We start from the raw sequence: 22517 nt of genomic DNA, 5'->3' as shown, positions 1-22517 counted from the left end.
GTCATGTTAGATGTGTCCATCACCGTGAAGACTGGCACAAAATAATCATTAAAAGCCTTGGCCATTTCCTCATTATCCAATATCAGTTCCCCTTTCTTGTCCTCCAAGGGACCTATGTTCACTTTAGCTACCCTTTTTTACTCATAATTATAAAAAATTTTTTACTATCCATTTTTATATTTTGTGCTGGTTTATTTTCATATTCTAGCTTCCCTTTCTTTATTGCTTTATTGCTCACTTAGTGGTACATTGTTGCTTTTTAAATTTTTCCCAATCTTCCTGTTTCCCACTACTCTTGGTGACTTTATATTTGCAAGTTTTTAGCTTGATACCTTCTTTTATTTCCTTAGTTTTCCAAGGCTGGCTCTCCCCACCCTTACCGTCCTTGCTTTTAACTGGAATATGAGGGGTGATTAACAAGTTCGTGGCCAAAGGTCCATTTTCTCAGACAGTGCTTACTTGCAATTTTCAATTATCTGAAACAGAAATACCACAAAAGTTATTAACTTCAAACTTTCTGCATGATCACTCAGAGTAAAACTGCACGTGCATGTAATGAGAGCTGTATAACTCATCTCCTTCTACCGAAGGCCACAAACTTATCAATCACCCCTCGTATGCTTTTGTTGAGCACTGTGAAAAATTCCTTTGAAAGTCTTCCACTGTTCCTCAACTGTCCCACCATATAGCCTGTGTTCCCAACCCTCATCCCATTATAGTTTCCGTTGTTTAGGCATAATACACTGGTTTTAGATCAAACTATTGCACCCTCCATTTGTACAAGAAACTCAGGAATACTGTGATCACTCTTTCCAAGATGATCCCTAACTACAAGATCACTAATTTTACCTGTCTCATTGCACAAGATAACACGTTCCCTTGTAGTTTCAGTAACGTGCCGTTCACGAAAACCATCATGCACGCATTCTATGAAGTCCTCAAACTCCCTTGACCAACTTGATTCACCCAATCTATGTGCAAGTTAAAGCCTCCACGATAACTATTGTCCCATTCTTACATGCCTCAAGTATTTCTGTTTATTGCCTGTGCCACTGTAAATTTATTACTCAGTGGCCTATAGACAACTCCCACCAGTGATTTCTTTCCCTTTACTACTCACTGACGCTGAGAGAGATCGTTCGATGTGGAGAGCCATGATTGCCCAAGCGTGTAACACACAAGGCACATGAAGAAGACTACTCCTAATCTCTACCCAGATGGATTTAACATTCTGCTCCTTAGATTTCATATCGCCTCTCACTAACACCCTGATCTCATCTCCAATTAAAAGCGCTATCCCACCTCCCTTTTAAATAAAGTGGACTTGCACTCATTGTGCTTTTAATATCTTGTAACCATTTACTCTTTCACAGTTGACTTTTCTTCACTCCACTCTTACTTTACTTTTTTCTCTTTTGCTCTTTCTTTATCTTTATCTACACTTTTCTTTTTTACTTTATCTTTACTTCTCCAATCTGTTGAACCCACCCCCCGACTATTTAGCTTAAAGCCCTATCCACAGCCCTAGTTATGTGATTTGCTGGGTTCCAGGTCCCATCACGGTTCAGCTGGAGCCTGTCCCATTGATACAGCTCCTTCCTTCCCCAATACTGGTGCCAATTTCCCATGAATTCAAACCCACTTCTCCCACACTAATCCTTGAGCCATACATTTAACTCTCTAATCTTCTTGATCCTATTTCAATTTGCAAGTGGCTCAGGTAGTAATCCAGAGATCACCACCTTTATTGGTTCTGCTTTTAAATTTAGTCACGTGCTGCTCAAATTCCCTCAGCAGAACCTCTTTCCTCATTCTACCTATGTCATTGGTACCCACGTGGACTATGACAACTGGATCTTTCCCTCCCACTGCAAATTCCTCTGCAGGTGAGATAAGATGTCCCGAACCCAGGCACCAGGCAGGCAACACAGCCTTCTGGATGCTCTATCCTCGCGATGGAGAACTTTCTCTATTCCACTGGCTATACTATCCCCAACTGCTATTACATCTCTCAACCCTCTTGAAAGTTTCCGTGAACTACAGTGCCACAGTCAGTTTGCTCATCCTTCCTACAGACCCCACTTTCCTCCACACAGGGAGCAGGAATCTCAGACCTGTTGGACAAGCTCAAGGGCTGAGGCTCCTCTGGCACTGTTTCTTAGATCCCACTGCCTGACTCATTCGCGGTCACACCCTCTTGTACCTGACCACAGACCGAATTTGAGGCAGCTAATCTAACGGGTATGACTACCTCCTGAAACAGAAAATCCAAGTAACTCTCTCTCTCCCTGATGTGCTGCATCAGATTTGAAGCTCAGCTTCCAGGTCATCAACTTTGAGCCTGAGTTCCTTGAGCAACCAACACTTGCTGCAGATGTGGTCACCAGGAACCACAATGGGGTTCACCAGCTCCCACATCATGCAGCTACAACACATCACCTGATCCTGCATCATTCCTACTTTATTTAATTAGCTGTAAATTAGTGACTTTTTATTCAACTATTACGACAGCCTTACCTGCTACTTACAACTGCCTCCTCACCGAAACCTTATGAGCCTTTTTTAAACTTTTCTCTCTGATCTGTGTGAAGCTCTCTTTCTCTCTATGCGAATCATCCGCTGCTAATTCGGTCAGTTTCAATGAGATCCTCCCACATTCTTGTGAATTCCAGTGAGTACAGAACTAAACCTGGCAAGTGCTCCTCCATGTTGAACTCCCTGACGGTGGTGTCTGAAAAGAGGATGCTGTCCAAGTTGCATGCCATCTTGGACAATGTCTCCCATCCACTACATAATGTACTGGGTGGGCACAGGAGTACATTCAGCCAGTGACTCATTCCACCGAGATGTAACACAGAGCGTCATAGGAAGTCATTCCTGCCTGTGGCCATCAAACTTTACAACTCCTCCCTTGGAGGGTCAGACACCCTGAGCCAATAGGCTGGTTCTGGCCTTATTTCCTGGCATAATTTACATATTACTATTTAACTATTTATGGTTTTATTACTATTGTTTATGGTGCAACTGTAACGAAAACCAATTTCCCCTGGGATCAATAAAGTATAACTATGACTATGACTACTACTATGTTAACCCTTTCATTCCCATAATCATCCTCATGAACCTCCTCTGGACTCTCTCCAATGACAACACATCCTTTCTGAGATATGGGGCCCAAAACTGTTGACAATGCTCTATGTGTGGCCTGATTAGCGTCTTATAAAGCCTCTGCATTATCTCCTTGCTTTTATATGCTATTCCTCTTGAAATAGATGCCAACATTGCATTTGCCTTCTTTACCACAGACTGAACCTGTAAATTAACCTTCTGGGTGCCTTGCACGGAGCCTTCTGAGAGACCCTTTGCATCTCTGATGTTTGAACCTTCTTCCTATTTAGGTAATAGTCTGCACTATTGTTCCTTTTACCAAAATGCTTTATCCTACATTTCCTAGCATTGTATTCCAACTGCAGCTATCTTGTCCATTCTTCCAATTCGTTTAAGCCCTGCTGCAATCGCATTGCTTCCTCAGACTACCTACCCTTCCGCCTATCTTCGCATCATCTGCAAAATTTGCCTCAAAGCCATCAAGTCCATTATCTAAATCACTGACAAACAATGTGAAAAGCAGCAGTCCCAATACTGACCACTGAGGAACACCACCAGTCACCGGCAGCCAATTAGAAAAGGCCCCTTTTATTTCCACTTGCTGCCTCCTGACAGCTATGCTTTTCTCTATGCCAGTATCTTTCCTGTAACACCATAGGATTTTATCTTGTTAAACAGCCTCATGTGTGGCATCCTATCAAACGCCTTCAAAAACTCCAAGTAAATGACATCCATTGCCTCTCCTTTGTTCACCCTACTTGTTACTTCCTCAAAGAACTCTAACAGATTTGTCAGGGAAGATTTCCTTTCACAGAAACCATGCCTACTTTGACTTAATTCATCATTTGTCTCCAAGTACCCCGAAACCTCATCCTTAATAACAGACTCCAACACTATCCCAACCACCGAGGTTAGGCTAACTGACTGTAATTCCTTTTATTGCCTTCCTCCCTTCTGAGAGAGTAGAGTGACATTTGCAATCTTCCAATCCTCTGGGACCATGCCAGAATCAAGTGATTCTTGAAAGATCATGACTAATGCATCTGTTATCTCTTCAGCAACCTCTCTCAGGACACAGACTGTAGTCCATCTGGTCGTTGTCCATCTTAAGACCTTTAACTTCGTCTTGCACTTTTTCCTTTCCATTAGCAATGGCACTCACTCCTCCTGCCTGATGCTCACAGACCTCTGGCACACTGCTGGTGTCTTCCACAGTAAAGACAGATGCAAAGTACCCATTAAGTTCATCTACCGTTTCTTTGTCCCCCATTACTACCTCACCAGCATCATTTTCCAGTGGTCCAATATCAACTTTAACTTTCCTTTTACGCTTGATATAACTGAAAAAAACTTGTGGCATCCTGCTTTATATTATTGGCTAGTTTACCCTCAGATTGCATCTTCTCCCTTCTTACAGCGTTTTTAGTTGCATTTAGTTGGATTTTTAAAACTTCACAATCATCCATTTTCCAACTTACTTTTGCTACTTTATATGCCCTTTCTTTGACTTTTATACAGTCTTTGACTTCCTTTGTCAGCCACGGTTACCTATCCCTGTCATTTGAGAACTTTTCTTCTGTGGGATATATTTATCTTTCTCCTTGTGAATGTAGCCCCCCCCGGCCACTCTCAGGGTCACTCGGCTCGCTGTCGTCTAGGGAAACAGCCTCAGCCCCGGCAAACTGGGTAATTCGTTTGTGTGGATGCTCTGTGAGGTACCCCACCCCGCCCAAATAACAGACAATACACCAGATGCAATTAAATGATTTACAGTTCATAGATATTACTGGAACTATATAAATAAAAGAGAATAAAATATAAAACGAAAATAAAAGGCCCCACACTTATCAAAGTTCGATCTCTTCGTGCATAAAAACCATTGGAGCTCAAGGACCTTCTTCTTCACCCTGCGAACCCCTCGGACCACCTCGACCGGCCGCCTGGGACCAACAACGGTGGTCAACCAGATGCTCCACACGAGTCCGTCTCCGTGACAAGGTCCCACACAGGAGATTAGTGTGCAAACTTAAAGCACACGGTATTGGGGGTAAGGTATTAATGTGGATAGAGAATTGGTTAGCAGACAGGAAGCAAAGAGTGGGAATAATTGGGACATTTTCAAAATGGCAGGCGGTGACCAGTGGGGTACCGCAAGGCTCAGTGCTGGGACCCCAGTTGTTTACAATATATATTAATGACTTGGATGAGGGAATTAAATGCAGCATCTCCAAGTTTGCGGATGACACGAAGCTGGGTGGCAGTGTTAGCTGTGAGGAGGATGCTAAGAGGATGCAGAGTGACTTGGATAGGTTGGGTGAGTGGGCAAATTCATGGCAGATGCAATTTAATGTGGATAAATGTGAAGTTATCCACTTTGGTGGCAAAAATAAGAAAACAGATTATTATCTGAATGGTGGCCAATTAGGAAAAGGGGAGGTGCAACGAGACCTGGGTGTGATTATACACCAGTCATTGAAAGTGGGCATGCAGGTACAGCAGGCGGTGAAAAAGGCAAATGGTATGCTGGCATTTATAGCGAGAGGATTCGAGTACAGGAGCAGGGAGGTACTACTGCAGTTGTACAAGGCCTTGGTGAGACCACACCTGGAGTATTGTGTGCAGTTTTGGTCCCCTAATCTGAGGAAAGACATCCTTGCCATAGAGGGAGTACAAAGAAGGTTCACCAGATTGATTCCTGGGATGGCAGGACTTTCAAATGAAGAAAGACTGGATGAACTGGGCTTGTACTCGTTGGAATTTAGAAGATTGAGGGGGGATCTGATTGAAACATATAAAATCCTAAAGGGATTGGACAGGCTAGATGCAGGAAGATTGTTCCCGATGTTGGGGAAGTCCAAAACGAGGGGTCACAGTTTGAGGATAAAGGGGAAGCCTTTTAGGACCGAGATTAGGAAAAACTTCTTCACACAGAGAGTGGTGAATCTGTGGAATTCTCTGCCACAGGAAACAGTTGAGGCCAGTTCATTGGCTATATTTAAGAGGGAGTTAGATATGGCCCTTGTGGCTACGGGGATCGGGGGTTTGGAGGGAAGGCTGGGGCAGGGTTCTGAGTTGGATGATCAGCCATGATCATAATAAATGGCGGTGCAGGCTCGAAGGGCCGATTGGTCTACTCCTGCACCTATTTTCTATGTTTCTATGTCTCCTCGCCGAACGTCCCGCTAGGGGTCCGACCCCGTTAGCGGACTCACAGCACCTGGTCCATCCTCTGTCTCGCTCTCCCGCCTTCTGCCCCAAAACCCCGCGCATACAGTATCTTCAAATACACCACAACCATAACAACTATCCCAATTGGTTAATAGCACTTACTTATCACACTCTAAAGGAAAAACAAGCTGCTAGCGCAAACTTTCTCAGCATTTAACACAACAAAGCCGCATTCCCTAGATTAACATAACAAAGACGCCATTTTAATTAGCCTCCGCAGTAACATAAAAGTTGAAACCCCCTTACATGAACTATTCACAGAAACTTCAGCCATCTCTGTTCTGCTGTCATCCCCTCCAGTGTCCTCCAATCCACCTGGGCAAGCTCCTCTCTCAAGCCTCTGTAATTCTTTTTTATTCCATTGTGATACTGATACGTGTGACTTCTGCTTCTCCTTCTCAAATTGCAGTATGAATTCAGTCATATTATGATCACTCCCTCTGAAGGTTTCCTTTACCTTAAGCTCCCTAATATGATCTGGGTTATTACACAACACCCAATCTAAGATAGCCATTCCTTGAGTAGGCTGAAGCACAAGCGGCTCTAAAAAGCCACCTCGTAGGCATTCAACAAATTCCCTCTCTTGCGATCAGGCACCAACCTGATTTTCCCAATTGCCTTGCATATTGAAGTTCCCTATTACAATTGTGTCATTACCCTTATTACAAGCCTTTTCCAGCTCCCTTTGTAATCTTAACCCCACATCTTGGCTAATATTTGGAGGCCTGTATATGATTTCCATAATGATTTTTTTAATCCTTGCAATTTCTTAACTCCACAAAGCTTCAACATTTTAGTTCCATTTCCTTTGGCATTTTGTCTGTGTTCCTCTGAATTTCCAGAATCTGCAGAATCTCCTGTGTTTATTTTTACACTGGGTGGTTTATACTGGCTTCCATCAGCCATTTAAATTTCTGATCTTCAATCACTGAGTTACCTGATGTACTGTACATTAATTTACATGTGTCTTCTCCCCTTAACTCTTCCATTCCTCCCTTTGGGATCAAAGACATAAGGTATTAAATAGACGCAAACACCGGGAATTCTGCAGATGCTGGAAATTCAAGCAACACACATCAAAGTTGCTGGTGAATGCAGCAGACCAGGCAGCATCTCTAGGAAGAGGTACAGTTGACGTTTCGGGCCGAGACGTCGACTGTACCTCTTCCTAGAGATGTTGCTTGGCCTGCTGCGTTCACCAGCAACTTTGATGTGTGTTGCAGGTATTAAATAGAATTATGTTAGAACATGGAAGAGTACAGCAGAGGAACAAACCTATCAACCCACAATGTTGTGCTGAACAAGCTGAATAACAAATCAAAAACACCCAAACACTAGTCGCTTCTACATACACATGCCCATGATGTTGCACAAGGTTCACATTTCAACTTCCAGCACTTCTTAATCTTCCAGTTTTTATCAGTTTCACTGCTATTTTTATCACTTTCTCTGCTATTCTCACTATTTTGTCCCTTCTAGCAAATATTTGAAGTTACCCTTGCTCTACTTTCTATTCTATTCTTAAGGATGCGGAAAGGAATGTACTTATGCATAGCCTTTTCTTAAAGAATATTACAGCTATTAACCTTCAACAATAACGAGCAATTAGGCACAATGAAAATCACTATTAACTGACAAATACTGTTATTGGTTCAGTTAACAACAAGCGCGTGACGTTACAAAACTGAGTACCTGTGCACACACCACTGGATTTCCCTGACATTCCCAAAACAGTCAAAGTAGGAAAGATACTACCTGGGACAGGATTCTATGATGGCCAGGTATTCCCCTTGATCCCATTGTAATGTCCATGTTTCTGACATGGGGTTATCCGCTTCTGCGATGGGTACTCTCCAGAGTTGGCACTGCCTGTATCTCGGCATCCTCCATTCATATCCTTTTCCTTATCAGATCAATCTATAATCTTGCAATTTTGTTCACTGTGGCTCATTGACTTTGCTTTGGATCTGGCCCAAGATCCCAAGCATTATATTTGGGCCTAAGATGACTTCTTTTGTTCTTTCCCAAATCAGCCTAGTTCAAACCGGTTTAGCCAAGTCAGCCAAACATTGGCTCATGTTATGTCAGATCACTGGTGGTTCTTTCCACAAGCCTGCCATTTTTTCATAACTGAACAAACAGCTTCTTGTTAGGAAATAGTCTCTCATTTAAATAACTGTCATTTCTGAAGACTAACCTAATTATACTCAGTTACACAAACTTCTGGTGATCACTCAATGAAATAGGATATTCTTACCATTTTAAATAAACAATATGCAAATATGTTCCTTTATTTTCTAATCTCCTCCCTGTTTTACTTAGTATCTTGTTTTTAGATTATAGTTTCTCTCATTCCCCTTTCACAGAAATTTGTTGCTGGTTTAGTCTTTCTTTTGCATGTAAAGCTTCTCATTATAGGAAGGATGTGGAACTTTTGAGAGGATGCAGGGGAGATTTGCCTGGATGATGCTGGAATGGAGAGCGTGTCTTATGAGGAGAGTTTTAATGAACTAGGGCTTTTCTCTTTAGAGAGAAGGATGAAGAGAGGCGACTTGATAGAAATGCCCAAAATAAGAGGCATAGATCAATTGGACAGTCAGAAACTTTCTTTTCCGAGGATGCAAATGGTTAAAACAAGGGGCATACCTTTAAGGTGTTGGAAGGAAAATACAGGGGGATATCAGAGGCAGGTTTATTTTTACACTGAGTGGTGGGTGCATAAAACATGCTGCCAGGGATAGTGATAGAGTGATTAGCACCATTTAAGACACTCTTAAAGGGAACATGGATGAAAGTAAAATGATGAAGCAGGAGGGGAAAGTTCGACTGATGTTGGAGAAAATTAATGGGTCAATACACACCTTGGGCTGAAGGCCTGTATTTTGCTGTTCTGTTCTAAATTCTATGCTCTATGTTCCATAAATATTTTTCCCTGACCAGTCTTGTGGTCAGCTGACTTCTCCATCCTCTGCTAGGCCTCCCTTTCCAACTTTTCTTCTTGAATGTCTTGTTACGTTAAATAGCTCCACTTCATTATAAATGATTGCTGTTACTGGTGACAAAGATGGAATATTCAATGTGTAAGACAAGTATTTGAAGTTTCTATAGAGACTTAACAGACTCCAAAAAATAACTTTCATTATAAACTCCTAAACGTGGTATCAGAAAATGAGTAAAGTAATGCTACCAATTCAGAAAATATTGTTTTTATTGTTACAGAGCTACAGATTATTCAATGATACAGATTCTATCCCAGAAGAAAACCACATCCTCCTCCAAAAACAGTGTCACCAATCTGTAGCATCTGATCAATGCAAGACGATAGGCAACTAATCTGGATGGAATAGCCAAAGAAGATCTTCCATTTGTCTGGGAATGATTATAGATGTCTCAGAAAATGATTATAGATGTCTCAATCTAATCTGCAACGATAATACCTCAGAATAAAGTAAAAGTTCAGCAGCTGTATTGTCTGTATGTTACTGTTGCTACCGGAAATCTGGTTTTGTATTTCTCCTGCACAATATAATAAATAATCCCAATAACCAAACATACAATTACTGCCACTACTACTACAATCCATATGCTGTGCAGAACCTGTACTTTATTGTCCCCCAGTTCATCAGGCAAAGGCACAAAGAAAGAAGCACTGGCAACATTGGACATCTCGGAAGGCTGATTGTTTTCATCATAAGCACATAGAGCAAAATATAACGTGGTATTGTTTTTAAGTTCTGTACTTCCAAAGTCAATTGTAAATGTTTCTTTGGATCCAAATGGTTGCGGTTTCAAACTTGTCAAATTAACCTGTTCAGCTCCTGAGAAACTGTCCCGTAGCTGCAGCAGTTTCTCACTCATTCTCATCTCATAGTAGGAGGCTGATAAAGAAAGGAAATACTGTGAGTGATTGCATTGACATATTGAATGGTATCAGGTAGATGTGAGAATGTGGTGAGTGGTTATACAGCTGATCGATTGTGTGGTAAATTAATTGAATTTTTTTAGTCAGAGGGTGGTGAATCTATGGAATTTGATGCCACGGGCAGCAGTGGAGGCCAAGTCATTGGGTGTATTGAAGGTAGAGATTGATAGGTATCTGCGTAGCCAGGGCATCAAAGGTTATGGTGAGAAGGTGGGGGAGTGGGACTAAATGGGAGAATGGATCAGCTCACGATAAAATGGTGGAGCAGACTCGATGGGCCGCATGGTTGACTTCTGCTCCTTTGTCTTATGGTCTTATGGCTTCCTGTGCGCAGAAAGCTCCCTCTTTTTGTGTGGGCTTTCGAGTGCATATGTTTCCATCTTGGTGGGCCAAGTTCTCTGTTCCCACACTGGAAGTTGCCCAGTATGTGCAGTGGCTAACATGATTCAGTAAAAACATTTAATCAGTTGTCATTGTTTCTCTGTGCATACGTAAACACTCGTGACTGATTTGCCTACTTCGATTTCATTCTAAAACTTTTAAAATTCTTGTTTCATTGTCCTGGTAAGCAACTTAGGATATTTTGCATTCAAGTGAAGTTGTCATTACAAATCAGAACAATGATTTGTTCCGATTTTAATTTTGAAACCTTATCTGTTCAATTATTGCTATTCGAGTTCAGTAGATTCAGATCAGATAAGCTTTATTTGTCACATGTACATTGAAATATCAAAACATACAGTGAAATATGTCATTTACGTCACATTGAATCAGAAGGATTGTGCTGGGCTGCCAGTAGGTGTCGTCACGTTTCTGACACCAACATTGCATGCCCCCAACTTCCTATCCCTAACCATATGTCTTTGGAATGTGGGAGGAAACAGAAGCAGCCAAAAGAAACCCACACGGTCACAGGGAATACATACACAATCCTTACAGGCAGGACTGGGAACTGAACCTTGATCAGTGATCACTTGCACTGTAAAGTGATGGGCTACCTGCTGCACCACAACACAGGGAGGATTCCCTGCCTGCAACAATTCCAGCAGAAAGAGAGGCCAACTGTACCTACCTTAACTCCCTGGGCCACTGTGTGTGTGTTAGTGTGCACTGGAGGTCATAGATGATGAGTCAGTTTGTCATCTTCATTACCAGATATTGACTGGAACTGTAGTGTCCCACTGGGATTAGAGAGAACAAAGGCTTCACTCTGTGACAGCTGTGAAGATGTATGACAGAAACTGACAGGGAATGACACGTATCTTATTCCCCGTGGTCTTTGACTGACTGCGCTCTTCAATACCCACAATATGATCATAAAATACATTTCAATAACCAAAAGGGGTGCTACACACACAAAATGCCAGAGGCGCTCAGCAGGTCAGGCAGCATCTATGGAAAAGAATCAATATTTTGGGCTGAGACCCTTCTTCACAACTGAGAAGGAAGGGGGAAGATGCCGGAATAAAAAGGGTTAGGGAAGGGAAACAGGCTAACTGAAATCTGATAGGTGTAGCCAGGTGGGTGGGGAAGGTCAAGGGCAAGAGAAGAAAGAATGTGATAGCAGAGGAGGGTGGACAATGGGAGAAAGGGAAGGAGGAGGGGGCCCAGGAGAACTAAAAAGGCAGGTGAGAAGAAATTAAAGGTCAGAGAGGGGATTAGAGGAAGATGGGGGGAGATTTGTTGACCGGAAGGAGATATCAATATTCATGCCATCGGGTTGGAGATTTACCGAGACAGAATAAAAGGTGTTGCTCCTCCACCCTGTTGGGGGGTTTCATCTGGGTCAGGAGGAGGCCATTGATCACCACATCAGGACTTGAATGGGAGTGGGAATTAAAATGTTTGGTCATGGGGAAGTCCTGTTTGTGGTGGATGGTGTGGAGGTGCGCACCAAAGCAGATCCCAATTTACAACGGGTCTTACCAATGTAGAGGAGGCTGCATCGGGAGCATTAGCCAACCTCAGCAATTCCCAGTTGAAGTGTTGCCTCACCTGGAAGGACTGTTTGGGGCCATGAATGGAGGTGAGGGAGGAGGTGAATAGGAGGTGCAGCACTTAGACTGCTTGCAGAAATAGTGCCTGGATGGAGATTAGTGGGGAGGGACGAATTGACTAGGGAATTGCGGAGAACGTGAACCCTGCGGAAGGTGTAGTGATGGGGTGGGGGAGGGTTAGGGGTAAAGATATGTTTAGAGCTAACATCCCTTTGGAGATGGCAGAAGTTTCGGAGGATAATATGTTGGATGTGGAGGCTGATGGGGTGGTAGTTCAGGGCTATTGTGGCATTGGGAAGATGGGGTGAGTGTGGACGTATGGGAAATGGAGGAGAAGTGGGAGAGGGCAACATTAATATTAGCAGGAGGACTACCCCATTTTTTAAAGAAGGAGGATGTCTCTGATGTCCTGGAATAGAAAGTCACGCGCTGGGAAGAGATGTGGTGGAGGCAAAGAAACTGAGAGAAGTAAATAGCATTTTTACCGATAATTGGGTGGGTAGTGTTCCATTGAGATAACCTTGGGAATCAGTAGGTTTATAAAAGATGTCAGTGGACTATATGGCTCCAGAGATGGAAACATAAAGGTTGAGAAAGGAGAGGGAGGTATTAGAGATGGATTGTGTAAATTTAAGTGCACAGTTGAAGTTAGAGACAAAGTTGATAAAATTAACAAGCTCAGCATGAGTGCATACGCCAATGCAGTCGTCAATACAGCAGAGGAAGGGTGGGGAGTATAATAGGGAAAGGCTTTGGAGTTTGGAGAAAGTGGGAAGACCCACCTTCTGAGTCTTGAAGGGTCCTGGCCTGAAAAGTCGATTATTTACTCTTTTCCATAGATGCTGCCTAACATGCTAAGTTCCTCCAGCGTTTTGTGTGTGCTGCTTTGGATTTCTAGCACCTGCAGACTGTCTCGTGCTTGAGACAGGAACTATTGGTAAAACCTGTCAGGAAGACCATTACAGATATACAGCTAAGATTGCCACATTGAAGCTGTGTGTACGAACAGCAGGTGTTGGGAATCATTTAGAACCTGTATTCACCCATCTGGAATCTATCTCATTGTGAATATGTAAAATTCTTTAAACTAAAATGTGATCAATGTGTACTTAATTCTAACTACTGAAATAATATTTGACCAGAAGGAATATAATTCATATTCATAAGACCATAAGATGTTGGAGCAGAATAGGAGTCATTCAGCCCATTGGGTCTGCTCCGCTATTCCATTATGGCTGATCCCGGATCCCACTGAACCCCATATACTCCCCTTCTCGCCATATCCTTTGATGCCCTGACTGATAGGAAACTATCACCTTCCGCCTTACAAACATGGATGGACTTGGCCTCCAACGCAGTCTGTGGCAGAGCATTCCACAGATTTACTCCTCTCTGGCTGAAAAAACAAAATCCTCCTTACCTCTGTTCTAAAAGGTCATCCCTCAGTTTTGAGGCTATGCCGTCTAGTTCTGAATACCCCCACCATAGGATTACTGCTGCCATACTCCTCAGTTCCCTACCCTTGTGAGCTAGAGGGTCAAACTCAATGCCAGAGGCACAGCTGCTGTTGTTTCCCTCAGGTAGGCTGTTCCCCATCAACAGAACTCAAAATGGAGCACTTATTGTTGAGGGGGATGGCAACGGGATGATCTCCACTATCCGACATTCTACCTTTCCTCTCCTGACAGTCACCCATTTATCCTTCTCCTTTAGATTCGGGGTGACAGGTCCCTGTAGCTCATGTCCAACAGTGTTTCATTTTCCCGAACAAGTCAAAGGTTATCGAGCTGCAGATCCCGTTCATGATTTGGTAACACTAAACATTTTTCTTCAGTTTACACATATTTCATTGAAAGTGTGGAGAGAAAACGTGGGGTACTGGACTTTATCTTGTTAAGCAGCCTCATGTGTGGCACCTTATCAAATACCTTCTGAAAATCCACGTAAGTGACTTTAACTTATTTTATCATTAGTCTCTATGTACCTCAAAACCTCATTATCATAGACTCCAACACTTTACCAACCACTGATGTTAGGCTATCTGGACCATAAATTGCTTTCTTTTGCCTTCCTCCCTTTTTATAGAGTGGAGTAACATTTGCAATCTTCCAGTCCTCTGGGACCATGCCAGAATCAAGTGATTCTTGGAAGATCATGACCAATGCATCCATTATTTCTTCTGCAACATCTCTGGACTCTAGGATGTACAGTAGTCCATCTGGCCCAGGTGAATTATCCACCTTAAGACTTTTGAGATTGCCTCTCACTTTTTCCTTTGTAATGGCAATGGCACTCGTTCCTTCTCCCTGACACTCACGGACCTCTGGCACACTGCTAGTGATTTCCATAGTGAAGACAGATGCAAAGTACCCATTAAGCTCATCTGCAATTTCTTTGTCCCCCATTACTACATCTCCAACATAATTTTCTAGGGGTCAGTATCAACTCTCACCTCCCTTTTACTCTTTATATAACTGAAAAGAATTTTGGGTATCTTGCTTTATAGTATTGGCTAGTTTGCCCTCCTATTTAATCTTTTCCCTTCTTATTCCTTTTTTAGTTGTCTTTTGTTGGAAGTTAAAAAGCTTCCCAATCATCCAGCTTCCCACTCACTCACTCAAGTGCAACCCATCCCTTTTGTACAGGGCCGCTCTGCCCCAGAAGTCCCAATGATTCAGAAATCTGAATCCCTGCACCCTGCTCCAATTCGTCAGCCATGCTTTTATCTGCCACCTCATTCTATTCGTATCCTCATTGTCACATGGCACAGGCAGCAATCCTGATAATACTACCCTTGAGGTCCTGCTTCTCAGATTCCTTACTAACTCCCTGTATTGTTTTCAGGACTTCCTCTCTTTTTCTTTCTACGTTGTTGGGACCAATATGCACCACAACCTCTGGTTGCTCAGTCTCCCTTTTCAGGATATTGTGGACACTTTCAGAAACATTGCGGACCCTGGCGCTTGGGAAGCAAACTACCAACCATGTTTCCTTTTCGCGTCCACAGAATCACCTATCTGTCCCCCTAACTATAGTCCCCTACTACTGCTGCCATCCTCTTCAGTTCCCTACCATTCTGAGCCACAGGGCCAGACTCACTGGCAGAGACACAGCCGCTGTTGCTTCCTGCAGGTAGGATCCACGCCTCCCCCACAGTACTTAAAATGGACTACTTATTGCTGAGAGAGCCTGCCACAGGGATGCTGTCCACCATCTGACATTCTCCCTTCCCTCTCCTGACAGTCACCCATTTATCTAACTCCTGTAGCCTTGGGGTGACTACCTCCTTGTCGCTCCTGGCTCTTTCTGCTTCACTTTCCCAAACAAGCCGAAGGTCATCAACCTGCAGATCCCGTTCATGATTTGGTAACATTAAAAAAAATTCAGTTTACATTTAAATTATTGAAAGTGTGGAGAGAAAATGAGGTGTATTGTTATGTCAGCTGTTATATGATTATTGCAAATCATTCATTCTCAAATAAAGACATTTGATTGCAGAATAAGGAATTCTGCTACCTTTAGGGGTGGTATGGTGGTATAGAGGATATTGTGAAGCTATTACAGCTCCAACGACCGGGTTCAATTCCACTGCTATTTGTGAGGGATTTGTAAGTTCTCCCTGTTTCTGCTGGGTGCTCTGATTTCCTCCCACACTCCAAAGACATGTAATGAATTAGCAGTAATTGGTCACGTGTGAGTCATTGGGCAGCGCAGGTTTGTTGGGACAGAAAGGCCTGTTACTGTGCTGTATCCCTGCCTGAATAATTTGTTTACAAAGTAATTCACTCGAGTTTCACCCTTTATTTGTTCTTGTTCTTTCATCCTGGGGAATGTGTTTTTATTGTGTCAAACCTCAGCTGGGCAGCAGATTTCTCAGCAATCTGATCACTTCTTTGCTGGCAAGAACAATTCCATGTAGGTTATTAAAATGCAGAAACATTTACCTGTTCCTTGATCCAGGTCTGCTCCTGGTGCTGTCCACTGCAGCTCAATTTTGTCTTTATCTATCGTTGCATGAAGGTCTGTGACTTTACACGGTGGAAAGCTGACAATAGGTGCACCAGGGGGAATTGAAAGTGCTCCTCCTGATTTCACCCTGCTGAAGATTCCTATTTGAGCTGCAGAAACTTCATTACTAACTGGAGGCTTTGGAGGATTTAAGTGAATAACACCTATGTAGAAGGAAAGAAATTGGAATTTAAATTGGTTTATTCTTGTAAACATGTGCCGAGGTACAATGAAAACCTTGTTCGTGCAGATCAATTCATTACCCCGTGCATTAAAATAATATCAATATAGAATAGATCGTAACAGCGATAGAGAAAGTGCAGTGCGGGTGGACAATAAGGTGCAAGATAGTGAGGTAGGCTTTGAGGCCAAGAGTCCATTTTATTGTATCAGGTAATCATTTAATACTATTATAACAGCAGGGTTGAAGCTGTCTTGAGCCTGCTGGCATGCGCTTTCAGGGTTTGTATCTTCTGCTCAATGGAAGAGTGGTAAAGAGAGGAGAAATGTGAAAGGTACACAACTCTGTGGTGATATCACGTGCAATGATGTGCCAGTTCCTGATTGGACAGCACTGAGCATGCACGGGGTTTGCCAGAATGTTTCAGCATGTGGCGGGGTGAAGATGTGTTTAATCATTTCTGTAAATAAAAGTTCTCTAATTCTTCCAGAATGTGATTCTTAATTGTTAACCCACGGTACGTTTAAATAGAAGTAACATAACATGGTGTCAGAAGTGCTTCTGGAAGAAGAATACAGGAGAATCAAGAATCGAAGATAATCGAAACAAAAGAAGAAAAAGGTTTGAATGGTAATCGGTGAAATGGAAGGCTTACAACTTCCACAAAAAATGTAGCTGACTGGCAATGTAGCTGAGAATTGGACGATATTCGAGCAAGAATTTGAACTGTACTTATCAGTGATCAATTATGAAGAAACATCGGACAAAATCAAAGCAGCACTCTTGCTCCATGTAATCGGAAATGGCGCAGTAGAGGTATACAATAATTTTGTCTTTGAAGATGGTGCTAATTTCAATTTAAAGTTGATAATGGACAGATTTGAAGTATTTTGTATATGAAGTGTAATGTGATGTATGAGCACTAAATTTTTCAAATGTCGGCAGAGATCTGGTCAAACGATTGAAACACCACAGTAAAAGATGCGAGTTTGCAGAACTCACAGAATCTATTATTAAAGATAGACTGGTTTGTGGCATTCGAGATAATGCTCTGAGAGAAAGGCTTTTGCGTGAGCAAGACTTAAATTTTGAACAAGCCTTCGCGCTCTGGAAAGCTTCTGAGACCGTAAAGTCGCAGGCTGAAGAGGTTTTTGTTGAAAACTGCAGTGTAAGCGCTGTAAAAAAGCGCAAATATATCAAGAAATATAATAATACGTCTACAAAACCGACGGAGAGCAAGATAGCATTTGGAAAAAAATGTCATGTGATCGCTGTGCGCAGGAACACTGCCCACATCAGTGTTTCACATATGGCAATATTTGCTACAACTGAGGTAAGATTCATTATTTTTCACGCTGTTGTAGAAGTGGAAAGAAGGAAAATGAAATGAAACAAGTAAATGCAGTGAATGAAGATGAACGTGAGGAATTTTATATAGGTGCGCTTTATAAAAATGCTGACATGGAGAATATAAAAGCAGTAGCTGCTGTGTCTGAGACGACCAAACAGGAGGCAATTGATGATGTGAAAAAGCAATGGCAGGAAGAGGTTGCTTCAATTCAAGTGATAATGAAAGGGACACTGAGAGAATATGAGATTCAGTCTAATCACCGTCTAGAGCAAGAACGCTCACAACGGGCACAGTATAAGCAAGAAGTGAAAGCTCAAGTAACAGAATTGAAAAGTTTTATTGAAATGATAAAGTCTCAGCATAAAAAAAAGAGATTACACAGTTAATGAATGAACTAGGATGAAGAAAAGAAGTTTTGCATTTCATTACAAATGGAAGTGGAAGGAATTAGGAAAAGATACAGTCCAAACAGAAGCAGGGAAGCAGATTGCTGAGGAGGATAGTGTAAACTGCTTACCTGAAATTCCAGATTCTAACCAGGAGACATGAGAGTATACTAAAGAGTTTAGTAGAAATACATAATGAAAAGCTTAAAGCAGAAAAGAAGAAGAAAAAGAAGAAGCACAAGGGCCATGGCTCAGATAGAGAACAGCCAACTTCAGAGTTTCAGTTAGCTGATATAGATTTGTTTATTGGTTTATGTTGTTATTTGTTTTTCTTTTTAAGGAAAAGAAGATGTGATTCTTCAGAGATTCAGTTATCTGATGCAGACAAGATAAAACATGTAAATAATAACAAGGAAACACAAGAACTGTGTGTACCACTTAGGAGGTCTATTCATGTTCGTAAACCCACAGAGAGACTGATAGAGACTTGTTGAATTATGTATTTGTTTTGATTAACGTTGTTAATTATTTTTCTTTTTAAGAAAGGGGAGATGTGGTGATATCACATGCAATGATGTGCCAGTACCTGATTGGACAGCACTGATTATGCACAGGGTTTGCCAGAATGTTTCAGCATGTGGCAGGGTTAAGATGTGTTTGTTTACTTTTGTAAATAAAAGTTCTCTAATTCTTCCGGAATATGAGTCTTAACTGTTAACCAATGGTATGTTTAAATAGAAGTAATGATCTCCAGGGTCCAGACCATATGGAGTGAACCATGGTTGAACCATGGACGCCTCCAGCACCTTTTTTTTTCCTGACTGGGGGAGAGTTGGAGAGTGGAACCTCATTGTTTCCTAACAGAGTGAGGGGCAAGTAAACTTAGACAGCCTACTCCCCAAGTTCTTCTTGTTGTTGAGGAATAGCAGGCAGAAGGTACACAAGCTGAATGATATTTAATCTGACATTTTCTCTGATATCCTTTGTCAAAAGCAAAGTATGATGGATGTTGGAAATCTGTGTTAGAAGCAGAAAACACAGGAAGCTTCTCAAAGGATCAAGCAATGTATTCTGTTCATCAGCCAGAGGTGTTAGCACTGTATTTCTCTCTACAGATGTTGCTTGAACTGATGAGAGCTTACATCATTCAGTTCTTTTCTCATTCTCTTGAGCTACCCTGCATTTCTTCTACTTTTTTCATTTTATCTCCCTGATTTTTATTTCTGCCTGTTGCTTCATAATTCCATTCTCCATCTCTGCCATCTTATCCTCACTCAACCCATGGCACATTCCTGCCCGAAGGTCATAAATTTCCTCCAGTGACTTGGGCACAAGGATCGAAGTTGACACAGACTGGGGGAATGCTGCTCTGTCAGAGTTATTGCATGCCTGGTGGGATTGTACCATATTATTGATCAGAAGGCATTTTAAAATCTCATAACATAAATTAATACATTTGGAACAAAAGGGAAGTCCCAGTAATAGTAACAATGAAGTTGTGAGATCATCATGAATCATTCCTTTGTCAGTATTGTCCTTCAAGACAGGGATCCTGCCATCCTTCTGGAACTTCAGATATTATTCTACAAAAACACTAATGTACTTTAAAATCACTTCTTACAGTTTATACACAGTTCATAGACAGCATTGGAAACAAGGTTCCAATAATTACTCAAATATTATTGAAATAATATATACACAACACTCCTTCCTGCTTACCTATAAACTCCAAGTCATTTCAATTAGACCAATAGCATATTTCCAGGGCTTTACTTTAGGAACCAATGTTTTGGAGAGCAGGAGGATGAGGGGGTGACTTGACAGAGGTTTACATGATAAGAGGCATAGAATGAATGGATAGCCTGAGACCTTTTCACAGGATGGAAACGGCTAATAGAAAGTGGCATAATTTTAAGGTAATTGGACTAAAGTATAGGGGGTTTATCAGAGTTAGGGTCTTTCCACAGAGACTGATGGATGCATGGAATGCCTTGCCAGGGGTGCTGATAGAGGCAGATATATTACGGACATTTAAGAAGCTCTTGGAGAGGCACATGGATGGTAGAAAAATGGAACAGTATATAGGAAGGAAGGGTTAGATTGACCTCGGAGTAGATTGAAATGTCAGTACATCATTGTAGCCCAATGGACATTTACAATACTGTAGTGTTCTATGTTCGATGTTCTTTCTAAATCTGGACACACCAGACAGTAGTCTACACCAGCCTACATGTTGTAGACAGACAGTGACTTACCTGAATACCATCCCATTAAAGAGTGCAGGTGGAGTTGTGGGATTGTGTTCTTCCTGATGATAAGTGATTGGACAAACACAGGCAAGATTGCTGGAGGAAAGGCTACCAGTTCACAAAGCAAGCATACAATTCAGTGGCTCACTCTGTCATTACATCACAAACCAGGAAAGGCTTAGATGGATGTAAACCAATGAAGACAAATGGCACTCGGATAGGCAGCATGGACGAGTTGGGCCAAAGGGCCTGTTTGCATGCTGTACAGCTCAATGATTCTCTGACACTGTAATGATAACCAAACCCGTGTTGTCTTATTATGAAATGCCACATATGTATTACCATTTTCTGTGTATCCTGGTATGTACATGGCACTCCCATCTGTTCTGTTTGCCATCGTGGTAGATTCTTTCTTTCCCTCTACCCGCACCTTGAAGTTGTATCTTCCATGTTCATTAATGTTCTGGAAATACTTAGAGTAAACCCCATCATTGCTGACAATATCAGCACCTAAAAGTAAGTAAAGGTCAATGATTTTCAGCCGAGGGGAGAATGCAACACTAATAATACAATTTGGTTAAAAGCTGCCTATAGACGCTTCCTAATCTCATCTCATTGGTAGTCCATTATGATATCCTCAGTGAATGATCAGGTCAAGAACAACAAATTTTAAATGTTTTCATTGCTGTGTACGCTGACAAATGTGAGATATGTTGAGTAGAAACTCTTCTGCGGCAACATTCAAGAATGGTAATTTTTTTCATTAATTGCTCTGTTCCATCACATCCACTGAAGGTGTGACCTCTGAATGGGTCACAAAAAAATCCCAGACAGACACTGAATGCATACAGCACAAAGCCCTATGGCTGCCTTGAATATTCATCATCGGTCAGGTTCAATGCCAAACTTATTTTACATGGTTATGATGTACATGTGAAAAATTCTATTTCTCAAAGAGAATTTTATATGACTTACCTGATCCATTATCTAAAGGCTCCACTTCTTCTGTATGACCCGTGGCTGTTTCAACAATGATCATCACTCTCGCAGATAAGACTGGTAAAAATCCTTGGGAGACTTTCACACAAATGACCACTGGACTAGTGAGATCCTTTCTGGTGATTTTTGTGTTGACTGTGACAGGGGAAACGTTCTTATCCGCTGCTCGGGATGTTACTGTAACTGTTGCTTGCTGCTTATTTCCAGTATTCATGATATTGTAAGTCCAGGTTCCATCCTGGAAGATGATTATGGTTAGTTCTCTGAAAACCAAAGGCAGGAATAACTTCTCAGTGATATTTAAAATCATTAATACTGGACACGTGGTATGACTGATATCTCTTTGATGGGGACCATTAAGAAAGTTATGCTGAGTCATTATCTTCAGTGCTGTAAAGATACTACAAGATCATAAGACATAGGAGCAGAATTAGGTCATTTTGTCCAGCAAGTTGGTTCCCTTATTCCATTATGGCTGATTTATTATCCGTATTTTCTTGCCCTCTCCTTGTAACTTTTGATGTCTTTGGTGATTCAGAACCTATCAACATCTGTTTTAAATATACTCAATATCTTGGCCTTCACATCCATCTGTGACAACAAATTCCACAGATCCACCCCCCTCTGGCTAAAAAAATTCCTACTCATCTCTGTACCAAAGGGATGTTCTAATGTCATGGTTTTGAAGGGAATTCAATGCAAATAAATGTAGTTTAGTAACCTAAATATATTAACCAGCATTCTGCTGGATCCAGGCCCATTTCCTACCACTGGAAAACTACTCTTGTCAGTTTGCAATTTAAGAATGGTAATGGCTGATAATGATGCCAATAATACATCATGTCGGAAGAGCAATATCATATGAAGAATCACAAAGTGATACATCTCAGAAACAGTATCTTTGAACTATCAAATCCAAACCAACCATCAAGCAACCATTTACACTAACCCCAAACCCTATTTTATCTTTTTCACATTCCCAACAACCTCTCAAAGTCTAATCTTATCACCGTGCTATGAGAGGTGGGAACATGTAAGGCTGGACAACAGGGCTCTGGTGAAGCTGTACAGGACAATCCCCTGTACAG

The 22517-nt window shown here is 41.8% G+C and overlaps 1 protein-coding gene across 5 annotated transcripts in view; it reads right to left on the bottom strand.

Annotated features, from left to right (window-relative positions):
* Positions 1–9526: 9526 nt before the first annotated feature.
* The window catches only part of LOC140205755 (calcium-activated chloride channel regulator 1-like), an 88585-nt gene continuing 75594 nt past the window's right edge, over positions 9527–22517 (bottom strand). For all 5 annotated transcript variants that reach the window (XM_072273356.1, XM_072273361.1, XM_072273358.1 and 2 more), the window contains 4 exons: positions 21406–21667; positions 20773–20940; positions 16200–16427; positions 9527–10214 (listed from right to left, as the gene is read on the bottom strand). In XM_072273356.1, coding sequence (XP_072129457.1) covers positions 9793–10214; positions 16200–16427; positions 20773–20940; positions 21406–21667 — 1080 coding nt within the window. In that variant the 3' untranslated portion in view covers positions 9527–9792. The remainder of the gene's footprint in view (positions 10215–16199; positions 16428–20772; positions 20941–21405; positions 21668–22517) is intronic.

This window comes from Mobula birostris, chromosome 12, assembly GCF_030028105.1.
Source record: "Mobula birostris isolate sMobBir1 chromosome 12, sMobBir1.hap1, whole genome shotgun sequence".
Classification (NCBI taxonomy): domain Eukaryota; kingdom Metazoa; phylum Chordata; class Chondrichthyes; order Myliobatiformes; family Myliobatidae; genus Mobula; species Mobula birostris.
Note: the sequence above shows the minus strand (reverse complement) of the source record. Positions and strands in the feature narration are given on the sequence as shown.